General features: G+C 39.4%; 1 protein-coding gene across 1 annotated transcript; it reads right to left on the minus strand.

The window, feature by feature from the left end:
- Nucleotides 1-2720: 2720 nt before the first annotated feature.
- LOC115221472 lies at nucleotides 2721-21979 on the minus strand. The gene is made up of 9 exons (XM_029791657.2): nucleotides 21824-21979; nucleotides 19864-20346; nucleotides 18944-18976; nucleotides 15347-15448; nucleotides 13692-14583; nucleotides 9034-9580; nucleotides 7374-7581; nucleotides 6060-6174; nucleotides 2721-3172 (listed from the first exon to the last, which is right to left on the minus strand). Exons 1-9 carry the CDS (start codon nucleotides 21947-21949, stop codon nucleotides 2961-2963), a joined length of 2718 nt encoding a protein of 905 aa, XP_029647517.1. The 5' UTR covers nucleotides 21950-21979; the 3' UTR covers nucleotides 2721-2960.
- Nucleotides 21980-22860: the final 881 nt, after the last annotated feature.

The raw sequence follows: 22860 nt of genomic DNA on the forward strand, positions 1-22860 counted from the left end.
CTATGCAGAGGATTCACAAAGAATCTATGCAGAGGAGTCACAAATAATCTATGCAGATGAGTCACACATAATCTATGCAGAGGAGTCACGAATAATCTATGCAGAGGATTCACAAAGAATCTATGCAGAGGAGTCACAAATAATCTATGCAGAGGAGTCACAAATAATCTATGCAGAGGAGTCACAAATAATCTATACAGAGGATTCACAAAGAATCTATGCAGAGGAGTCACAAATAATCTATGCAGAGGAGTCACAAATAATCTATACAGAGGATTCACAAAGAATCTATGCAGAGGAGTCACAAATAATCTATGCAGAGGAGTCACAAATAATCTATACAGAGGAGTCACAAATAATCTATGCAGAGGAGTCACAAATAATTTATGCAGAGGAGTCACAAAGGATCTATGCAGAGGAGTCACGAGTAATCTATGCAGAGGAGTCACAAGTAATCTATGCAGAGGAGTCGCAAATAATCTATGCAGAGGAGTCACAAATAATCTATGCAGAGGAGTCACAAATAATCTATACAGAGGAGTCACAAATAATTTATGCAGAGGAGTCACGAATAATTTATGCAGAGGAGTAACGAATAATTTATGCAGAGGAGTAACGAATAATTTATGCAGAGGTATCACAAATATTCTATGCAGAGCAATCAAATAATCTATGCAAAGGAGTAACGAATAATCTATGCAGAAGTGTCACAAATAATTTATGCGAAGGAGTTACACTTAATATATGTAGATGACTCATATATAATTTACCCATGGTTTCCAAATAAGAGATGATACTTAAGCTGTGTAGAAGTCGTTCCTAAGTTACCAAGAACTCAGGCATAATTCCTTTGATACCAACCTGGCCCTGGTTCTTTAATACAAACCTTCATCTTTTAAAGGAATCTGAATTAAGAACTTGCATCCAAATTTCAGGTTAATTCTTTGTTCAGAACATCAGGTTAATTAATAACAAAAGTCGTTTCGTTAAGTTTTGCATTATTTTACAAACTAAGTGAAACAAAAGGCAGTGTGTTTGAGCAGAAAAATATAAAAGAATGGGAGAAAGGTTATACAAATTATGCAAATTTGAGGTATAAGTTACAAAGGGATCACATAGAAGTTATGGGGAGTTCAGATGTAATTATGCAGTTATGCAGAGGTCATAGAATAAATTATGCAGAATTCACAGGAGTGGCTGTGTGGCAAGTAGTTTGCTAACCAACCACATGCTTCCGGGTTCAGTCCCACTGCGTGGCATCTTGGGCAAGTGCCTTCTGCTATAGCCCCGGGCCGACCTATGCCTTGTGAGTGGATTTGGTAGATGGAAACTGAAAGAAGCCTGTCATATATATATATATGTGTGTGTGTGTTAGTGTGTTTGTGTTTGTCCCCCTAGCATTGCTTGACAACCCATGCCGGTGTGTTTACGTCCCTGTCACTTAGCGGTTCGGCAAAAGAGACAGATAGAATAAGTACTGGGCTTACAAAGAATAAGTCCCGGGGTCGATTTGCTCGACTAAAGGTAGTGCTCCAGCATGGCCGCAGTCAAATGACTGAAACAAGTAAAAGAGTATATAAGTTATGCTGGGTTATGCATACAAATCTCATCACTCTACACCAAAAAAATTGATTCACAATGCGAATAATGACTCAAAACAACATTACTACAACCACCACCATCAGTCAACAACAACAACAACAGCAAAAAACCAGCAATAACAATGACCCACCAAGGAAGGCTTTAATTGGTTGCTCAACTTCCTAGAAATAGCAACCAAATCCTTCCCACCATCACACCCTAGCATCTTCATGAGAAGACACAACAGTGCAGTCCTAGATACACAAATGCACTGAATAAACACACAGGATGACCCTATCTGCACTGCCTCTGATCATGGGCTTCTCTCAGACAGGTCTGACCCGGGGCTAAACAACTGCAATGTCAACAAACTGACTTTCTATTTGAAACACTTTTCTAGTCTCTTTGAATCACTGTTTAAAACCCACATGGGGCCTTCAAACAATAGGGTCCAGGTAGGGTCTTAAAACCTAAATTTTGCATAATGAACAACACAACCTCGTTAAGGACAAGATAATCACATCATCGTTAACAACAATAACAAAGATCAAGGTTATTTCTAATGCTGTTTATCACTTAAAGTTACAAATAAGAATTCAAACAAAGAAACATATATATATATATATATATAAATATATATACACACATATATATATATATAAATATATATACACATATATATACACATATGTATATATATATATAAATATACACACACACACATATATATATATATATATGTAAATATACACACACACACACACATATATATATATAAATATACACATATATATATAAATATACACATATATATATAAATATACACACACACATATATATATATAAATATACACACACATATATATAAATATATATGCATATATATATATAAATATATATGCATATATATACATATATATATATATATATATATTATATATATATATATAGAAATATATATACATATATAAATATAAATATATATACATATATAAATATACATATATATATATAAATATATATACCAGGATAAAACACATCGAGGGGAGTTGCTACTCCAGATTATTTACAGAAAACAAGAATTTGGACAAAATCATTTGGCTTTAAATTTAAAAAAAAAAAAAGAAAAATTGCCCAGATTTCAAGACACTGTAACTTGGAAGTTTATTGGATAAGATTTGGTTGAAATTCTTGTCTTATTTGAAACTGCAGTAAAGTCTCATGCGAAAGGGTATAATTGTGTATATATTAAAAAAAAAAAAAAATATTTACAAAATTGATAAAAACAACATATCAAGCAGTGAATTCTCAGAAAAGTTTGCCCCAAATAAAAAAAAAAAAAAAAGTCGTTTTATTAAATCTGAGAATTAAACTAAGATTTAGCAGTCACTACTCTGTTCTCTTCTAAGTTTGTCCAATTCCTCTTCAACGAGTTTAGCCAGGTCGTATCGCTTCATGTCATGAAGAATCTTACGGAAGTTTATTGCAGTGCTGTTCAGTGATGTATTATTCCAGTCGACCAAAACATTTATGCAGGGATCCTGGCTGCTTTCATATCTTCCGACCAAAGAAAGATCACAGTTCAAATGACCTGAGGAAAGAAAACAGAACATTGATCAAGAAATATTTTCATATGTGTGTGTGTGTGTAATAAGCAGGAAACAGGTATGGTATATAAAGGCGGCGAGCTGGCAGAAACGTTAGCGCGCCGGGCGAAATGCTTAGAGGTATTTCGTCTGCCGTTACATTGTGAGTTCAAATTCCGGCGAGGTCGACTTTGCCTTTCATCCTTTCGGGGTCGATAAATTAAGTACCAGTTACGCACTGGGGTCGATGTAATCAACTTAATACCTATGTCTGTCCTTGTTTGTCCCCTTTGTGTTTAGCCCCTTGTGGGTAGTAAAGAAATAGGTATGGTATATAAATAATAATAATAATGAAATTATTGTATACAGTGCTCAGGTGCACCACAACTTGTCAAAAGTGTGTATAAAGTATATGCAGTAATGTACAAATGTCTGGAAAGTGAACAGTATATGAGTCAGATACATGCTTGTGTGTATGGAGGGGAGAAAATCAGTTGTAGTGTTGGCAAATCTCAGGAAGCATGGAAGTTTTGAAGGATGCAGTGCTCCGACAACTAACAACTGATGCCAGCAGTTTGTTTCATGCTTCGGCAAATCTTAACATGAAAAATGTTTCTGAAAGTCCTGGAAGGAGCTGTGCTGTTTTCTGACTTTGTAAACATGTCCACCTTTTTGAAATTCTACCATTTGTGGACATGTTTATAAATCCAAACAACAGGACATTTCTGAAAGTCATGGGTAATGTCCAGAATGTCCAAGAAAACCTGCCCCCACCATCACTTCACACTGACCAGTCAATAGACTGATCACGTGGAACATGTGGTGTTTTGCTCCTGATGTCTGACCATGTAAGCAGGGATTCAGTTTCAAATCTCCACCACACCACAAAGCACAGAAGTCTTAGAAGCAGATGTAAAAGTGTCCAGCCGCAGCAGCAGAGATGGAATTGCCAGGTCCATATTTCAATTTTCTTTAGTGCCACCAGCAACAAACATCAAATTGTAACTGCATGCCCAACATGTTAGACATCCCATAAAAACATAAAAAAACCATCTTGTGTTACATCCCCAGCCTCTTTCATCCGAGAGTGATATAGAGTAATTCCTCGTCCATCAACTCCGACGTCTGGCAGCTGACTTGGCAGACACCCATAAAATTATCAACCATCGTACAAACAATAACTCTGAGCACCTTTTCAAACTCCACCCGTCTAACACCCGTGGACATGTTTACAAAGTCAGAAAACAGCACAGCTCCCATGACTTCAGGAAACATTTTTTCACGGTGAGAGTTGCTGAAGCATGGAACAAACTGCCGGCATCAGTTGTAAGTTGTCGGAGCACTGCATCCTTCAAAACTTCCATGCTTTCTGAGATTCGCCAACACTACACTTGATTTTCTCCCCTCCATACACACACACAAGCATGTATCTTACTCATGCATTGTCCGCTTTCCAGACATTTGTACATTACTGCATGTACTCTGACAAGTTGTGGTGCACCTGAGCACCGTATACAATAATTTCATTATTATTTAAAAAATTTTTTTATCCCATTTGGATTTCAAATGTAAATTTTGAGAGAGAGAGAGAGCAAAGATAGAAAACAAAAGCATCAGAGCTCCCTGCATAAAATGTGTTAAGACTGGCTTAGCCAAAAACGCAGAGCCATGCCAGTGATAAAGGGATCAATGAACATACATTGAGATTATGCATAACACTAAGGGACAAATATCCCCCCTGCCTTCGGGGAAAAAGTTCTCAAACTTACGAATGAGCCCAACCTCCCCTAATATTAACGAAAGAACAAACAGGTTTTGATCCGTATAATTATTCTGCATCAAAATTATTCAGAAGTTTTAAGAAAAAAAGATTTAGCAAGGGAGATAACTCCAATAAAATGTAGTCGCTCTCCAGTGGGAGAGTCATAACTGGAAGGCCTCTAACTACGTGTCCGCTTGATCAGGGCTGAATTGTGGGCTGTACAACACCAATATGGCCCTTCCCAATCAGTTAGTTGCAATTCTTCAAGAATAAACAATGAAAATGAAAATATTCGAAAAATAAATAGGCGCAAGAGTGGCTGTGTGGTAAGTAGCTTGCTAACCAACCACATGGTTCCAGGTTCAGTCCCACTGCATGGCACCTTGGGCAAGTGTCTTCTGCTATAGCCCTGGACCAACCAATGCCTTGTGAGTGGATTTGGTAGACGGAAAATGAAAGAAGCTTGTCGTATATATGTATATATATATATGTGTGTGTGTCTGTGTGTGTTTGTCCCGCTAGCATTGCTTGACAACCGATGCTGGTGTGTTTACATCTCCGTCACTTAGCGGTTCAGCAAAAGAGACCGATAGAATAAGTACTGGGCTTACAAAGAATAAGTTCCGAGGTCGATTTGCTCGACTAAAGGCGGCGCTCCAGCATGGCCACAGTCAAATGACTGAAACAAGTAAAAGAGAGAGTAAAGAGTAAGAGATTTCAATGCTTCCAAACCGGAAGGTCTTAGTTTCAAACCCACTGCACAGCACCCTGGACAAGTGTGTTCTACTACAGCCTTTACTGCAACCAAAGACCCTGAAACTGAAATAACCCTGTTGTACATACACGTGTGCGTGAGTGTATGAATGTCTGTCTAGACATGGTGTGACAGTTGTAAACGAGTGTCACTGTCATACAAGCAGTGTCATTCGTTTCCTGTCTTCCTTGGAAACACATTCAACCATGGGGAAATATTAACCTTATCTGGAAACAGGTGAGGGTTAATGAGAGGAAGCACATCAGGCCATGAAAAGGTCAGCTTTGACAGAGTCAGGGAGACCCTTACAAGCATGGAAAGGAGGACATTTAAAACAACGACAAAGGTGTTGGATGTAGGTTGTAGGTTCTCTTACCAGCCAGCATTTTCCAGTTGAGACTTGGGTTAGAATTTAGTTCCAGACAGATGTGAAAGAGAATTTTGGAATTCAACTCAAGTACAGACATTTTTTCAACATCGATCACTTTACCCTGAAAATGGAATAAAAAGAAAGAAAAAAGATGAAAAGGAACTCGAAATAGCAGCGTTCAACATAGCTTCTTTTTAAATCTTTTGAAAATAACTTTGGCACAGGCCTGGCTTCATGGTTAAGAAGCGTGCTTCCCAGCCATGGGGTTCCAGGCTCAATACCAATGCATGGCATTTTGGGCAAGTGTCTTCTACTATAGCCTTGGACAGGCCAAAGCCTTGTGAGTGGATTTGGTAGACGGAAACTGAAAGAAGCCCGTCGTGTATGTATGTGTTAGTATACATATCTATCTATCTATCTATCTATCTATATATATATGTGGCGTTAGGAAGGGCATCCAGCTGTAGAAACACTGCCAGATCAGACTGGGCCTGGTGCAGCCTTCTGGCTTCCCAGACCCCAGTTGAACCGTCCAACCCATGCTAGCATGGAAAGCAGACGTTAAACGATGATGATGATGATATATATATATATATATATATATATATATATATACATGTTTTACTTAGGCATAGCGATAGTAATAACTTGGGGTTAGAACTCAATAGATATATGCCTCAGAATAAAGCATTAGTTGAATACAGAGCATAATAAGAGATTAACTAAATGGTGAGGGAACAAGAAATTATGCAATGGACTGCATTAGCTTACAGCTGTTTCTGCTGTAAGATGCAATGCACTCAACCAAGTGCTTGTGCATCACCTTATAGTTTCCATAGGAAAGCAATTATATACATGGAAAAGATCTAAGTAGCGTTTATCCTTCAAACTTTATACCCCATTTCTTATGTATTTTTATATTTTTTAAATTGTGATTGTTTCCATATATATAAATTAACTCTAACACATTGCAGATGCCAGCGCCACCTGACTGGCGTCCGTGTTGGTGACACGTAAAAGCACCAACCGATCGTGGTCGTTCGCCAGTCTCCTCTCGCCCCTGTGCCGGTGGCACATAAAAAGCACCCACTACACTCACGGAGTGGTTGGCATTAGGAAGGGCATCCAGCTGTAGAAACACTGCCAGATCAGACTGGTGCCTGGTGCAGCCTCCTGGCTTCCCAGACCCCAGTCAAACCGTCCAACCCATGCCAGCATGGAAAGCGGACGTTAAACAATGATGATGATGATGACATTGCAGTCCAAAGACAGCTTAATGACCAAAACAGTAAAGAACACACACAGAGAGGAATAACTTACGATTTGCTTCACTTGGGTTTCATTGATGAGATGTGTGCAAAAGATTGGAGATTCATGTTTCCTCTGAGAATGGCAACAGTAGATGCACTGTGGGTTGTGGCATCGTCCGTAATACTTGAAGAAGCTGTATGGGAATACAGCCACGCAGACTTGATGAAGTTGTTGGAATATGTGAAATAGAGTTTCTTCATTGGACTGAGTTGTGATTCTAGAGAAAAGTAAAACGAAAATAAAGGACAGGTCAATATATATATAGACATAAATGTACCATGCACCCCTCCACCACACACACATCCTTGGAAGCCCCGTCTTCATTCCGCAGAATGCCAGCTTTCTAAAAATTCCTTCCTTCCGTATGTTTTTGTGCAAACATTTCCTCCAAATTGTGATCAAACAAGTTGATCTCACAGGTATTGGGATCTAAGAAAGAGAAGAAAATAAAAAGGGTTCTTGTTCAGTTCCACTGTGTGGAACCTTGGGAAAGTGTCTTTTACTATAGCCATTGCTGACAAATGCCTTGTAAAGGAATTTAGTAGAGAGAGAATGTGTGGAGATCTGTTGTTTGTTTGTTCATATGTGTGTGTGTGTGCGTGTGTTTATTTCAAAATGATCTAAACTGAAACCTTCTATAAAAATTTAATATTGATTTATTGGCATTAGGAAGGGCATCCAGCTGTAGAAACACTGCCAGATCAGACTGGGCCTGGTGCAGCCTCCTGGCTTCCCACACCCCAGTCGAACTGTCCAACCCATGCTAGCATGGAAAGCGGACGTTAAATGATGATGATGATGATGTCCCAAACACCAGCTTAATGATATAAAGTTATTTTATAAAATTCTCCATTATTTTTTTCAAAATTAATTAAAACAAAACCAGTGGATTTCTATAGAAATATGGTAACAAAACAGTTAAAGCAATCTTAATTAAAACCTTTCATCAAAGTTTCATGTTAATTTATGCTCTAAATGCCAGCTCAATAATAAATTCTTCATTATTTTCATAATTAAATGGAGCAAAGAGTATTTTAATAGGAATATGAAAACCAAAGGGTTGAGACACTTTCTAATTATGACTAAGCCTTTAGCATTCAAACCAGTCACATTCAGCCCAAATATTCAACGTTTTGGGTTCAAACCGTCAAGATCCAGCCACTCACACCTACCCTACAATGTCATTCCAAAATATACAATCACATCATTGAAATCTCAAAGCTATGAGATAGTTAAGTTAAGTTAAGTTAATTTTTTGGCTCAAAAAGCAAAAAGCAAGGCCATGTAGTTATGTACAGGGTGGTGTTCATGTAAAGAGTTCAGGCCACTTGTGGTCAAGGGAGACTTTGAACCGAGCGGTCATCGGCATCTTCACTATCTCGTCCGGCAGCTTATTCCATGGATCCGCAACCTGGACGGAGAAAGCCCCTCTCCTTCGATTGAGATGAAATCGTCGCAGATAGAGCTTTGCGGAGCGACCCCGCAGCCGACGCTCTGGAGCAGGAGTGAAGAACAGCTCTTTCGAGAGGTTACACTTTCTGCTTATGGATTCTGCAGATAATCCATGATTAATTCGAAACAATGAGAATAAATAAGGATTATATTTGACAGAGTAATCTGGATGCTAAAGGGTTAACGAGAAATTAATTGAATGCAAAAGGTAACTCACTCTGAGGTGATTTTGACCTGCTGGGTCTGCCACTGGTATTGGAAGTGAACCATATGTGTTCCGACCATGATGTTGCACTGGGATAATTGGATCTCTTGAGGTAATTCCCAACCGTATAAATTTCCAAAGGAAATGACCAGCCTGAGAAAGTCCGTGTGCTGTGCACTGCTGCAGAACTGAATGTAGAGTGAGAAAACATTATGCATCAACGGGTTCTGCACTTCCATTTGGTAACTGTGCTGCAAACAAGGGATGTAGTATTTGGTGCAGGCGTACTGGCCCGACTCCTTTAAGCTTAATATCACATTGTGGCTCTCGAGTAACGCAAGGACTGAATGGCTGAAGACATCACTGGGATACAAGTTGTCGACCAGAACCTGTTGGTCCACTATTCCGTTGGGTATTTTATGGTATTGAGAGAAAGTGTGACTTCTGCTCACTAAAGAAATTGGTTGATATGCAAGCTGAGACATGGAGTTTAAAACGTACTCAATGTTTACATATAAACTATTTCCTTGTGGTAAAAGAGCAGATTTTCTGGAATTTACTGGAAAATAGAAATAAATAAAAAAAGTTAATATAAATTGGAAAATATATATTCTATTTCTTGTTGTGTGCTGAAAAGGTCATTATGTCAATAATAACACACAGTCAGTGCATGTGTTATTGTTGGTGCAATGACCCTCCCAAAACACAAAATTTGTTTCAACACACAAAATTCACATCAAAAATCTTGCAAACCAGACACAGAAACAAACGAATATTCTACTAATTTAATTTTAATTTTTACACCATTTTGTGAAGAACAGGTTTCCAGCGGCACCAGTCATGGATTCCCTGTATTTTTCACAGTGAGAATAAGAAGGGAGTATATGTGCAGCTGTAACAGAACAAATATACAAGGTATTTTGGCTTGGAAACAATGGTTTTTATTGGTTTTCCTCACCAATGTTTACATTTTTCAGTGAAAATCAAAGACAGATGCATATTCATAAATTCAAAAAATGGTTTGCATTGAGTTTCGTATTTTACAGAGACATATATCTGTATGAAGATAAACACACACACACACACATACGTATATCATATCTGTTTCCTTGTTTTTATGTTTGCTTTTCCATGGGTTAGACTAATATATTATTGAAGCACTATTTTAGCAATCATCATCATCATTGTTCGACCGTGGTCGAGACAATGGAATTTACCATGCTACGCCAGACTTCACGGTCCATCATGGCATTACGGAGGTCCTGTTGCTGGATGCCTGTATCCCTGGAGATTACATCAGGGTAGGAGAGTGTGCGCCCTCTGGTATTGCGAGTAGATGGCTTCCAGAGGAGGAGAGTAGAAATTACCTTTTTTTCAGCTCTACAACAATGTCCAGCAAACTGGACTCTCCTACCTTTCACAAGAGATGACACAGGTGGTAGTTTCCCATATATTTGCATTTTGGTTGGATGGCGCTTCCACGAGAGATTTTGAGCTCTCATTTTAGCAATGGACACCCCTCACATCACCAAACCTTCCTTGTTTCTCAAGTATGAGATCTCCTATTTCTCATGTATTTCAAGGTGTGAAGTAAGCCACACACACACACACACACTTTAAAATGGTGAAACCTTGCTAAAAATGTGACATTGGAAGAAGACATGGTCGTCCAACTTATTGGATTCTGTTTGACCATCCAACTCATGCCAGCATGGAAAGCAGACAAAATGATGACGATGATGATGATGTGGATGATTCTGTTTACATTTTATATGAATAGGCGCAGGAGTGGCTGTGTGGTGAGTAGCTTGCTTGCGAACTACATGGTTCCGGGCTCAGTCCCACAGCGTGGCACCTTGGGCAAGTGTCTTCTACTATAGCCTCGGCCGACCAATGCCTCGTGAGTGGATTTGGTAGACGGAAACTGAAAGAAGCCCGTTGTATATATGTATATATATATATATATATATATGCGTGTGTGTGTTTGTGTGTCTGTGTTTGTCCCCCTAGCATTGCTTGACAACCGATGCTGGTGTGTTTACGTCCCCGTCACTTAGCGGTTCGGCAAAAGAGACCGATAGAATAAGTACTGGGCTTACAAAAGAATAAGTCCCGGGATCGATTTGCTCGACTACAAGGCGGTGCTCCAGCATGGCTGCAGTCAAATGACTGAAACAAGTAAAAGAGTAAAAGAGAGTAAAGAGTAATATGTCATCATCGTTGTTGTACTGTCCACCTTTCTGTGCTTGGATGGGTCAAATGCATTTCACTGAGGCAAACTTTCTATGGTTGGATGCCCCTCCTCTACCAACCCCCATCTCTTTTCAAACAAATACTCCACCCCCCACGTAGATATATTAAAATGGAGAAGTTTTTGGTGAAGCAGGGTGTGATGCAGCTTTAAAGGGGTTTGTTGTGTAAGGGCCGGTCAATGTGAGAAGGTACAAAGTTAACAACAGACGGAAAAAGAAAACAAAGTGACCGCTTGACCTTTGCATTTCTATATTTTGGGGTTATGACACCTTCTTCAGGACATTTGGATAAAAAGCAAGGAATGGAAAATTTGTTGCTGAAATGTGTGTGGGAGGAAGGAAATATGTATAGACTGGTGTTGCTATAGCAACCAGTTTGCTAGATGTGGTTCCTTCCTGTTGTTAACGGCCGATCTCAATTTGTTTATAAGGAGGGACTCCATATCATCATCATCATCATCATCATCATCATCATCATCGTATCTGATAGGCTTCCCCACAGTTTCCAATTACCAGGGTTCTTTCTCTTGGTGCTGGCTCCAGTCACTGGAATGAAGCCATTGCTAGGGCACCACTTTAGAGAGTTTTAATTAATCCTATTCTTTGGTTGGTTCTTACCTCATAATTAAGAACAGAAGCAAAGCAAAATCAATTGAGTGCAAAGGGCTTCATACGATATTTTGTTCAACAGACCAATACTGCCTTATCTTCCCATCATGCATTTATACATAGATTGGGTCTCATCCCATAAATAATGCAGGTTTTTTATAATTCTTTTATTTTTTCAAAATTAAGATAAAGTTCTTTTTTATTCTAAAATATCCTCTCCTTTATTTTCTACAATGCTCTTCCAACTAACTGGTAGACTTGCAAGACCCCTCTTCTGGAATTCACTTTTCCGTGATGAAAAATACTCCACCAGTAACTGTTCTGACCTCGTCTACAGAATTCCTATTCAAAAACACAGAGCCATTGGTCATAATGTCAACAAAGAATGCCAACATCACCACCACAAGTCGGTTCAAGTAAAACATCATAAACAGACAATGTAGAATAAAGTACACACACACACATATGCAACAAGCTTCTTGCAGTTTCTATTAACTAAATTTCTTCACCGAGCGAACCAATCCTATGACTGGCACCTGGCAGATGCCAGGACCCCTGGACTGGTGGTACATAAAAAGCACTATCCGAATCGTGGCCGAAGCCAGTGCCGCCTCGACTGGCTTCCATGCCGGTGGCACGTAAAAAGCACCATCCGAATTGTGGCCAAAGCCAGTGCCGCCTCGACTGGCTTCCGTGCCGGTGGCACGTAAAATGTACCAATCCGACCATGGACGTTGTCAGCCTCGCCTGGCACATGTGCAGGTGGCACGTAAAAAGCACCCACTACACTCACGGAGTGGTTGGCGTTAGGAAGGGCATCCAGCTGTAGAAACATTGCCAGATCAGACTGGAGCCTGGTGCAGCCTTCTGGCTTCCCAGATCCCTGGTCGAACTGTCCAACCCATGCTAGCATGGAGAACGGACGTTAAACGATGATGATGATGAGCATTGGACTTCTTGGGATGGTCACAAAGTTATTCCATTCTCCCTTGGATTGTTCCCTTCTCTTTCATTTGAGCCCCAATTTTTTCACCATGTATGTCATTTCCCCAGCATCTTAGCAGGCTTTGATTTCTTGGATACCAAATGGCAATTGTATGGACATCCTTTCTTGCAACCACAAAATACAAGAAGAGCCAGTTTTTCCTTAACCAAGCAGAGTTGTGTACCTTGCTCAAGAGCACAGCTTACTGTTTCTTGTAGGATAAGCAACCACAGAGAGGTTTCCTACATTGGCTTGTGAAAGACAGGTAACAGAGAATGGTAAGCAGTGGATTGAGTTAAATACGATCTGTTGAATGGAAAAGTCTGAGCACAACTGTGGGTTTCTTGCATTTTCTGTCTACCAAATCTAACGACATGGATTTGATTGGCCCAAGGTGCCACGTAGTGGGATCGAACCTGAAGCCATGTTGTTGATAAACATCTTAACATCAAGCCTGCGCCAATCAATGAAAGATGTGAACCCAATAAACAGGTGCTTTTAAACAAAAATCCTTGGTCTCTGTTACATCCAAATTGTATTGGATGGTCATGTTGGGACCCTGAGCATCAAAAATGCTGTGAGTCATTGGCTGGTTTACTGGAAACTTAGAACCAGCAACCTCAATGTTTATAAATTGATAATGATGATGCTGATGATGATAGTAATTGCAATCAAGATTTTGATTATTATTGCCCTCCTCCTCCTCCTTCTTTAGTTGTATTAATTTAATTAATTAATCTTTAATATTATTACAATGATAAAAGTTAATTGATGAAATTACAATAAAATAAGAAATATTTTCCCCACTCCAACTAACGACTTACCTCCAATATAATATTTGAAGGAACTCATTTCACGCACCGTTTGATGAAGATCCTGCTGAGAAATTTTATCAAAGACTTTGTGAACAGTTTTGAAAAAGTCAGTTGCAATACTTTTGCAGAGACCAAGATGGTAGAGCTTGTGCAGCGCATAAGCCGCATGGTAACTCATTGAAATTTCCTTTTGTTTAGCGAGTTCAAAGACAGAATTGACAAATGTGTCACTGTTTTGGTCAGAATTTGAAGGAATAACAATGGGTTCCACCATTATTTTGTCAATGAAGTAATTGTGTTGATTGCGACATTGTTCACTGTTATCCTGACAGACACATTTCACTTTAATTTGTACCTCTTTTCCAACGCAAGACTGAATCGTATGGATGTATCTCTTCAGCATTCGCAGTTCCGCTTGCTTGGATCCTTGCGTAACGCTAGACAGCTGACAGTCCAGCATGATGAAGAAAATGCTGTTTTTAGTAAAAGTGAGTTTCATGCAATGATGAAAGAAAGACTCGTCTGATGAAGCCAGTAGCTCAAGCGCTATCAGATGCTTCACGTCCAAATGGTAAAACCAGGATCGTTTACTCCAGGACTCAACAAAAAATGTCCCTCTCTGGGTCCACACACAGGAAGCTTTGAAAGCAGCTGTATCATTATTGAGATTTGTTTCTGGCATTGGATAATTCTGAGACGTTTTGTGACGGTTCGACTTCAGTCTGTTCACCAGGAAGTTGTAATACACCATGGCAGCAGGGCCACACAAGAACACCCTTTTTATTGGACAAATCCTCTTCTGTTCAACACACGGATTGTTTCTATGTTTGAATTTGACGGGTCTTTGAATAATTAGTCGTAGCTCTGATTCGGTTTCTATTTTCTGGTCAATAACTTTTTTCTGGAGAATAAAAGAAAAGAATTTAATTTAAAAATTGAAGAAAAAAATTAATCAAAAGAAATATTATTTTATCTAGAAAAAAAGAAAAAACGATATCAATGTTTTATTCTAAAATTAAATGTTGCATTTCAGTAAAGTCAAATTAGCCAATTTAGTAAAAATATACTCCATTAAATTTATTGGGCTTATTGAGGTATGGCCTGTACACCTGATTACATTTGTGGGAAATTTCCAAAGTTCAATGACAAATGTATTTATTTAAGTTCTGGAATAATACAAGATTAGTATAACCCTCACATGTGTCCCTAGCTTTCAAAGTTGCTCTCAAAATCAATTAAGTTTTATGACAATAATTAAATAATATGTTTGATAGGATTTTCGTCAAACACCAAAAATAATTAAATATGTTAACCACCTTACAATATATATATTGTGGAGCGGTTAACAAGAGAGACAGAGAAAGGCAGAAACAAGGAAAATGCCACTTATATTTGAACACTATACAAATATTCCTTTAAAAAAACTTTTCTTTTAATTTATCTAAATTTAATTATTTAATCGTTACAGTTGAAAAGGTCTCAAAATGACCGAAACCGGTACTGAAATGTTCTTTATAAAATTATTTTAGCATTTTCTATCTTGACTTGTTTTTTCATATATATCAACTCGTGTGTTCCTTTTCACCCTTATACATACATATAATATATATATATATATATATATATATATATATATATATATATCTAGAAATATATACACTCACCACACTTAGGTCTTGACAAGCAATACCATTTAAAGAGAGAATGAGGTCACCAACTTTTAGCTTCCTGGCGGCATCATTTGATAGCTTGGTTATAAGAAAATACTGGAAAAAATAGAAGAAAGAAAAATTACTAAATTTCAAAACTTCCACTTGTCTTCTTTCTACTTTTTTTTTCTATCAGGAGGATTTGCTTTCTGACCAATATTTAACCCTTTAGTAATTTAAACCGGCCATATCCGGCCAAAATATTTAATCTGTTTTATGTTCAAACTGACCAGATCCAGGCCCTCACACCTACCCTACAATGTTATTCTACATTAAGTAATTACACCATCAAGATCTTGAAGATATGAGATAATGCATGATTAATTCAAATCAATGGGAATCAATAGGGATTATGTTTGATAGAATAATCTAAACACTAAAGAGTTAATTATAAAAGAGTTCACAGAAGAATTGATGACACAGCAGAGCATCCAGACACTTGTGGAGAAGAAGGCAACCCCAGACTGTGTCCAGTCTGCTCTGTAAGGTGGTCGACAAATGAAAGCAGCAGATGCAGCGTGAAGAGGGGCCTAAAGTTTGGTTGAGGACAGGAGAATCTCTCCAGAGCTAGTGCTTACTCCCTCAACATCATTTAGTGTCTGCTTTCAATGGTGGCATGGGTTTAATAGTTTGACTGGAACTGGTAAGTGGGAGAGCTGTAACAGGCTCCAGCTTGGCCTGGTTTCTATGGCTGGATGCTCTTCCTAATACCTGTACGCTAAAAAATGGTAGACGGACAATTCATCAACCGACAGTTGGCCGAGAGACAACTTACAGACAGGACAATTGACCGATTGGACAATTTGCCAAAAGGACAATATGTCGATAATTTTTAAAAAACAAAGTAAAAATTATGAAAAAGTTTTATTAGACTTACAAATAAAAGTAATTTATTTATAAAAAGATATTACGCAAAATAGGTCAACATGAAAAAAAAGCACAAAAGGTTTTGTTTGTCTTACAAATAGAAATACAGAAATCACATACAGGAGTGGCTGTGTGGTAAGTAGCTTGTTTACCAACCACATGGTTCTGGGTTCAGTCCCACTGTGTGGCACCTTGGGCAAGTGTCTTTTACTATAGCCTCGGGCCGACCAAAGCCTTGTGAGTGGATTTAGTAGACGGAAACTGAAAGAAGCCTGTCGTATATATATATATATATAGCAATTAAGGACAACTACTTAATAAGGAAAACTTAACAAGAAATTGTCAGGTAGATAGCGTGAAAACCTCATAAGAGAAAAAATTTCGAAAATAATTATTTCTTATTGAACATATTAATTTATATATAGAGGGCATTATACATACATGCCAGAAGGCATTATACATAAATGCCACACGCTAAGAGGGACAATTAGTCATTTCTACCAAAAATATTACTAATCCCACCGAATGCAATTTTTCAAAGTAAGACATTTAAAAAATATAGACCTGTATCACAGTGATTTCATACTTACGTATTCATCAGCAGGCCTGAATGTATTATAAATAAACAACGACCTTGCCCCGCTTAAGCCGATCAGCTAACTGATCAACATCAACGACGCACATGGGTGAGTTTACATATATTACATCCGGATAAATGGCAAACTTTTACGAATTGCATTTCGGGAGAGGAAAAGTTTTTTCGGAATAAAAATTTAGCAATTAAGGACAACTACTTAATAAGGAAAACTTAACAAGAAATTGTCAGGTAGATAGCGCTTAAGCGGGGCAAGGTCGTTGTTTATTTATAATACATTCAGGCCTGCTGATGAATACGTAAGTATGAAATCACTGTGATACAGGTCTATATTTTTTTAAATGTCTTACTTTGAAAAATTGCATTCGGTGGGATTAGTAATATTTTTGGTAGAAATGACTAATTGTCCCTCTTAGCGTGTGGCATTTATGTATAATGCCTTCTGGCATGCATGTATAATGCCCTCTATATATAAATTATATATATATATATATATAATGTGTGTGTTTGTGTGTCTGTGTTTGTCCCCTTAGCATTGCTTGACAACCGATGCTGGTGTGTTTAGGTCCCCGTCACTTAGCAGTTCGGCAAAAAAAGAGACCGATAGAATAAGTACAGGGCTTACAAAAGAATAAGTCCTGGGGTCGAGTTGCTCGATTAAAGGCGGTACTCCAGCATGGCCGCAGTCAAATGACTGAAACAAGTAAAAGAGTAAAAGAGTATACAATTATGGACACCTGTCCTTAAAAATTCCAACCCAGCTTCATCATTGTAATGAAGAACAAGTTTTAAGTCTTTCCTTTGGGTGAATTTATTTTTTGCTTTTCCTTGCCACTTCAATCCCTGAAATGGCCAGTTTTATTACCATTTCGGTTTGGGACTGTTCTACCTTAACCCTTTCATTACCATATTTATTTTGAGATGTTCTGTGTTTCTTTCAATTATTTTAAATCATCATCATCATCATCATCATCATTTAGCGTCCGTTTTCCATGCTAGCATGGGTTGGACGGTTCAACTGGGGTCTGTGAAGCCAGAAGGCTGCATCAGGCCCAGTCTGATCTGGCAGTGTTTCTACGGCTGGATGCCCTTCCTAACGCCAACAACTCCGTGAGTGTAGTGGGTGCTTTTTACGTGCCACCCGCACAGGAGCCAGACGGAGCTGGCAAACGGCCACGAACGGATGGTGCTTTGGGCAAACGGCCATGAACGGATGGTGCTTTTACGTGCCACCGGCACGGAGGCCAGACAGGGCGGCGCTGGCAATGGCCACGAATGGATGGTGCTTTTTACGCGTCACCGGCACGGAGGCCAGTCGGGGCAGCGCTGGCAACGGCCACGATCGGATGGTTTAAATATAACAAAGAAATTAGTAAAATAACTTAGTTATCATTCAGCTAGTGTTTGGAACATAAATTGTGACTAAGGTTTGATAGAAGATTTTAATTCAAAACTTATGAAAACAAGACATTTGTACTACAGAGCCAGAAGTGGTTTCAGCCGGGTTGGTAACGAAAGGGTTAAGCTTCTCAATTTGGATATGTTAGGGTGATGGATGTTAATTCTTCTACTGAAGGCGTGGTGCCAACCTCCTAGGGAGTTGTTGGTTTCCGGGAGATCATTGAGAACTCTGTGGTAGCACTACCATAAAGAAAAGTCAGACAGTGGTCGTTGATGTCTCCCACATTGCATGATTCCTACCCGAGTACACACAAAATAAGACAGGAATTCCTCCAAAATTTCATCAATTTGAACACTTAAAGAATGAAGGAATTGTTCAAACAGTATCTACGTCATTAGGTGGCACAAAAGGTAACGCTTGCAGCTGTTTTATAATAAATGCATTTTCTCCTTAGGTAATAAACCACATTTGTAAACCTGTGCCCTGTATCTCATAGCTTTGAGATTTCAGTGATGTGACTGTTTATTTTTAGAACGACATTGTAGGATAGGTGTGATAGGCTGAATCTGGCCAGTTTGAACATAAAATAGGTAGAATATTTGGGCCGGATGTGGCCAGTTTAAACCAGCCAAAGGGTTAAAATTCAGAACAAGCTACAAAGGACTAGGAAACGCACAGGTTTACTCACCATAGAAGTGTTCACCGAGTTTTTAGGAACCAACTGAAAAAAAGAAGAAGAAAAGAGATTGGTTAGATATGGATGGATGGAAGCACTCCGTCGGTTACGACGACGAGGGTTCCGGTTGATCCGAATCAGCGGAACAGCCTGCTCATGAAATTAACGTGTAAGTGGCTGAGCACTCCACAGACACGTGTACCCTTCACGTAGTTCTCGGGGATATTCAGCATGACACAGAGAGTGACAAGGCCGGCCCCTTGAAATACAGGTACAACAGAAACAGGAAGTAAGAGAAAGTTGTGGTGAAAGAGTACAGCAAGGATCACCACCATCCCCTGCCGGAGCCTCGTGGAGCTTTAGGTGTTTTCGCTCAATAAACACTCACAATGCCCCGTCTGGGAATCGAAACCGCGATCCTATGACCGCGAGTCCGCTGCCCTAATCACTGGGCCATTGATATGAAATAATATATGAATAACCTTTACTGCTACAAACACAAGGCCTGAAATTTTAGGAGCAGGGGTGAGTCAATTACATCAATCTCAGGGTGCAACAGGTGTATTCCATCGACCCAGAAAGGGTGAAAGATAAAGTTGACCTTGGCAGAGTTTGAACTCAGAACTTAAAAACAGATGAAATGCCACTAAGCAGTTTGCCCAGAATGCTGACAGCTCTGCCGGCTCACTGCTGTGGTAAAGAATATAATGATTTACTAAAAGGACATATTGGAGAATGGTATCCAAATGAAAACTAACCAAAACCAATGACAGTGGCCACCACTTATGAAAGAAGCCACGTGTCGGCACAAGGGGGCCAAGGACTTATTCGTTTCCTCCCTGGAAGGATGCAAAAGTAAAGCAGAACTTGGTGGAATGCGAAATGAGAAACGTAAAGAGAAATAACAACAAGTTTGGCAGTGAAATATTTACCGAGGAAAGAAGGACTTCATAGACAAATCCAAATTTGCCGCTACTGGATCTCTTCAATATCACAGTTTTTGGTTTGGCATCCCACTGGATGCTATCCGGATTCTTGAAGACAGCATCTTTCAGTGAGACTGTATCAGTGGCGACGGGTCTTGGCACCGGTTGACAATGACTGCTACCATCAGCATCCAGCAGCAGAGAATTCATGCTGTTTGTGCTGCTGCTGTTGCTGCTGCTGCACACACTCGAGTTCAAACTCATCCTCTGAATATTATCATTGGAATCATGACAGAGAGATCGGTACGCCTCCAAGAGGACAACGGTGCCGGACGACAGACTCAGCACACTCTCAACCTCCATTGGAGTCTTCAAGTGACGGATGTCAATTTCGTCGATTTTTGTGATGTAGTGGTATTTGGTCAACTCTCGTGACAAGCAGGTGTCTTTCACCTGCGTCACCTTGGCGATGTTTCCACTGGAACATTTCTGGGAAACAGAAAGAAAGAAAAAAATTGGATGAGTGAATTAGAATGCAATTAAAGAATACGTAGACGTAGGAGTGGCTGTGTGGTAAGTAGCTTGCTTACGAACCACATGGTTCCGGGTTCAGTCCCACTGCGTGGCACCTTGGGCAAGTGTCTTCTACTACAGCCTCGGGCCGACCAAAGCCTTGTGAGTGGATTTGGTAGACGGAAACTGAAAGAAGCCTGTCGTGTGTGTATATATATATATATATATATATATATATATATATGTATGTGTGTGTATATGTTTGTCCCCCTAGCATTGCTTGACAACCGATGCTGGTGTGTTTACGTCCCCATCACCTAGCGGTTCGGCAAAAAAGACCGATAGAATAAGTACTGGGCTTACAAAGAATAAGTCCCGGGGTCGAGTTGCTCGATTAAAGGCGGTGCTCCAGCATGGCCGCAGTCAAATGACTGAAACAAGTAAAAGAGTAAAGAGTAAGAGTAATACATCTAGGAGACACTCATGCACACACACACACACACGTCATGAACACCTGCCAAGGTGGGCCAAAAGTCAAGAAGTATAAAAATACAGTTGGTGCAACAGCTGAAATCGCCAGGGTATATATATCCACAGACTGCAATATTCAGTCAGACCTTGTGTACACACACACACACACAGACACACACCAAACATACAAAACAGATTTGTAATGCCAGAATCGGTATTATGAGGTGAGTATAAGGGCACTGGAGAAGGGATTCCAGGAACTCTCCAATGGGACTAAAATGCTGCCAAAGTTCCATATTTTTACTTGTTACATTTTAGAAGTCAGAAAGTGCTCCAGCTGGACCAGTCACAGCCCAATGACTAAGACCAGTAAAAGAAAAGAATAACAACTGCACCATCACCATCATCATCATCTAAAGCCAGTTTCCCATTGCACAAGTGCATCAGATTCCAGTGTCAGCCCTGGCATGGGTTCTGCGGCTGGATGCTGCCCTTCCTAATGCCAACCACTTCACAAAGTGTGGACTAGATGCTTTTATACATCGTCGCCTTACTGGCACCTGTGCCGGTGGCATGTGTAAAAGATTCGAGCGAGGTCGTTGCCAGTACCGCCTGACTGGCCCCCATGCCGGTGGCATGTAAAAAGCACCCACTACACCCTCGGAGTGGTTGGCGTTAGGAAGGGCATCCAGCTGTAGAAACCCTACCAGATAAGATTGGAGCCTGGTGCAGCCATTTGGTTCGCCAGCCCTCAGTCAAAATCGTCCAACCCATGCCAGCATGGAAAGCGGACGTTAAACGGTGATGATGATGATGATGATGATGATGATCCCTATTGAGGTTGTTATGCAGCTCACAAGACTAGAAACCCCGAGAGAAAAGGGGTCAGTATTAGGCTGTGAAAAAGGGGGAGAGAGTAAGAGGGATAGTGAGAGGCATCAAAGATATGTTAAAAAAAACCCCCAAAAAACCCAATTCTTACTTGAATAATTATGCTGAAACCCAATTTGCCATCAGCCCTTCGTGGAACAGGAATCTTACAAGGTTTACCAGAATCAATAATGTCCTCATCCAGCCTAAAAAGCGGTTCGTCTTCTGCCATGCCCATATCATTAAACACTTGGTCAATACATCAAAACTGAAAGGAGAAGAGAAACTCGTTGAATTTTATTAATTTCCAGGTAATTCCTCTCTGTTTCTTTATAATTTCATTAAACAGACACACAGAGATTCGTTTGGTAGACAGACAACTTGTATGAATTAAATTTTCAGGGTATTAATTAGTACGTGCAAATTAATAAATTAGTGAGAGAAATAGGAAAGATACTTCATGTGGCAGTGTTAAACATTTAAAAAAAAAATCATTATTTGAAATAATAATAATAATAATAATAATAATAATAATAATAATAATAATAAATGATAAGGCAAATGGCGTAGTGGTTAAGAGTGCGGGCTACTAACCCCAAGATTCTGAGTTCGATTCCAGGCAGTGACCTGAATAATAACAACAACAACAACATTGAAAAATACCTTAGGAATGAGAACCCAGGTTCGAAATTTCCCCAAGAGACCTGATGAAGGCTGGAGGGTATATCAGCCGAAACGTGTTAACGACAAACAGGATGAGGACAAATATCCATCAAATGTAAATAATGTAAATATTAATAATAATAATGATGAAATTATTGTGTATAGTGCTCAGGTGCACTACAACTGATCAAAGGTGCACATACACAGAATTATGTACCAACATTTAATCATCATAAAACAGACAGGTAGATAACAAGCAAACACTTTGACAGTAAATACGTTTAAATAGACTTCATTATAGTATAGATAACAAGCGCACACACGCACACAAATACATATTTCAGATTAGTAATTTCCCCCCAGCACAGATATGTCACCAACAGGTTCTTTTGTAATTACAATTCACACCTGATACAAACAACTTTCCTCTCCCCTGCTCTCCACATGACAGCGTTGATTCCGTTGTTCGTTTGTTTACTCTTGAGG

The sequence above is a fragment of the Octopus sinensis genome, linkage group LG18 (genome assembly GCF_006345805.1).
Source record: "Octopus sinensis linkage group LG18, ASM634580v1, whole genome shotgun sequence".
Taxonomy (NCBI): Eukaryota; Metazoa; Mollusca; class Cephalopoda; order Octopoda; family Octopodidae; genus Octopus; species Octopus sinensis.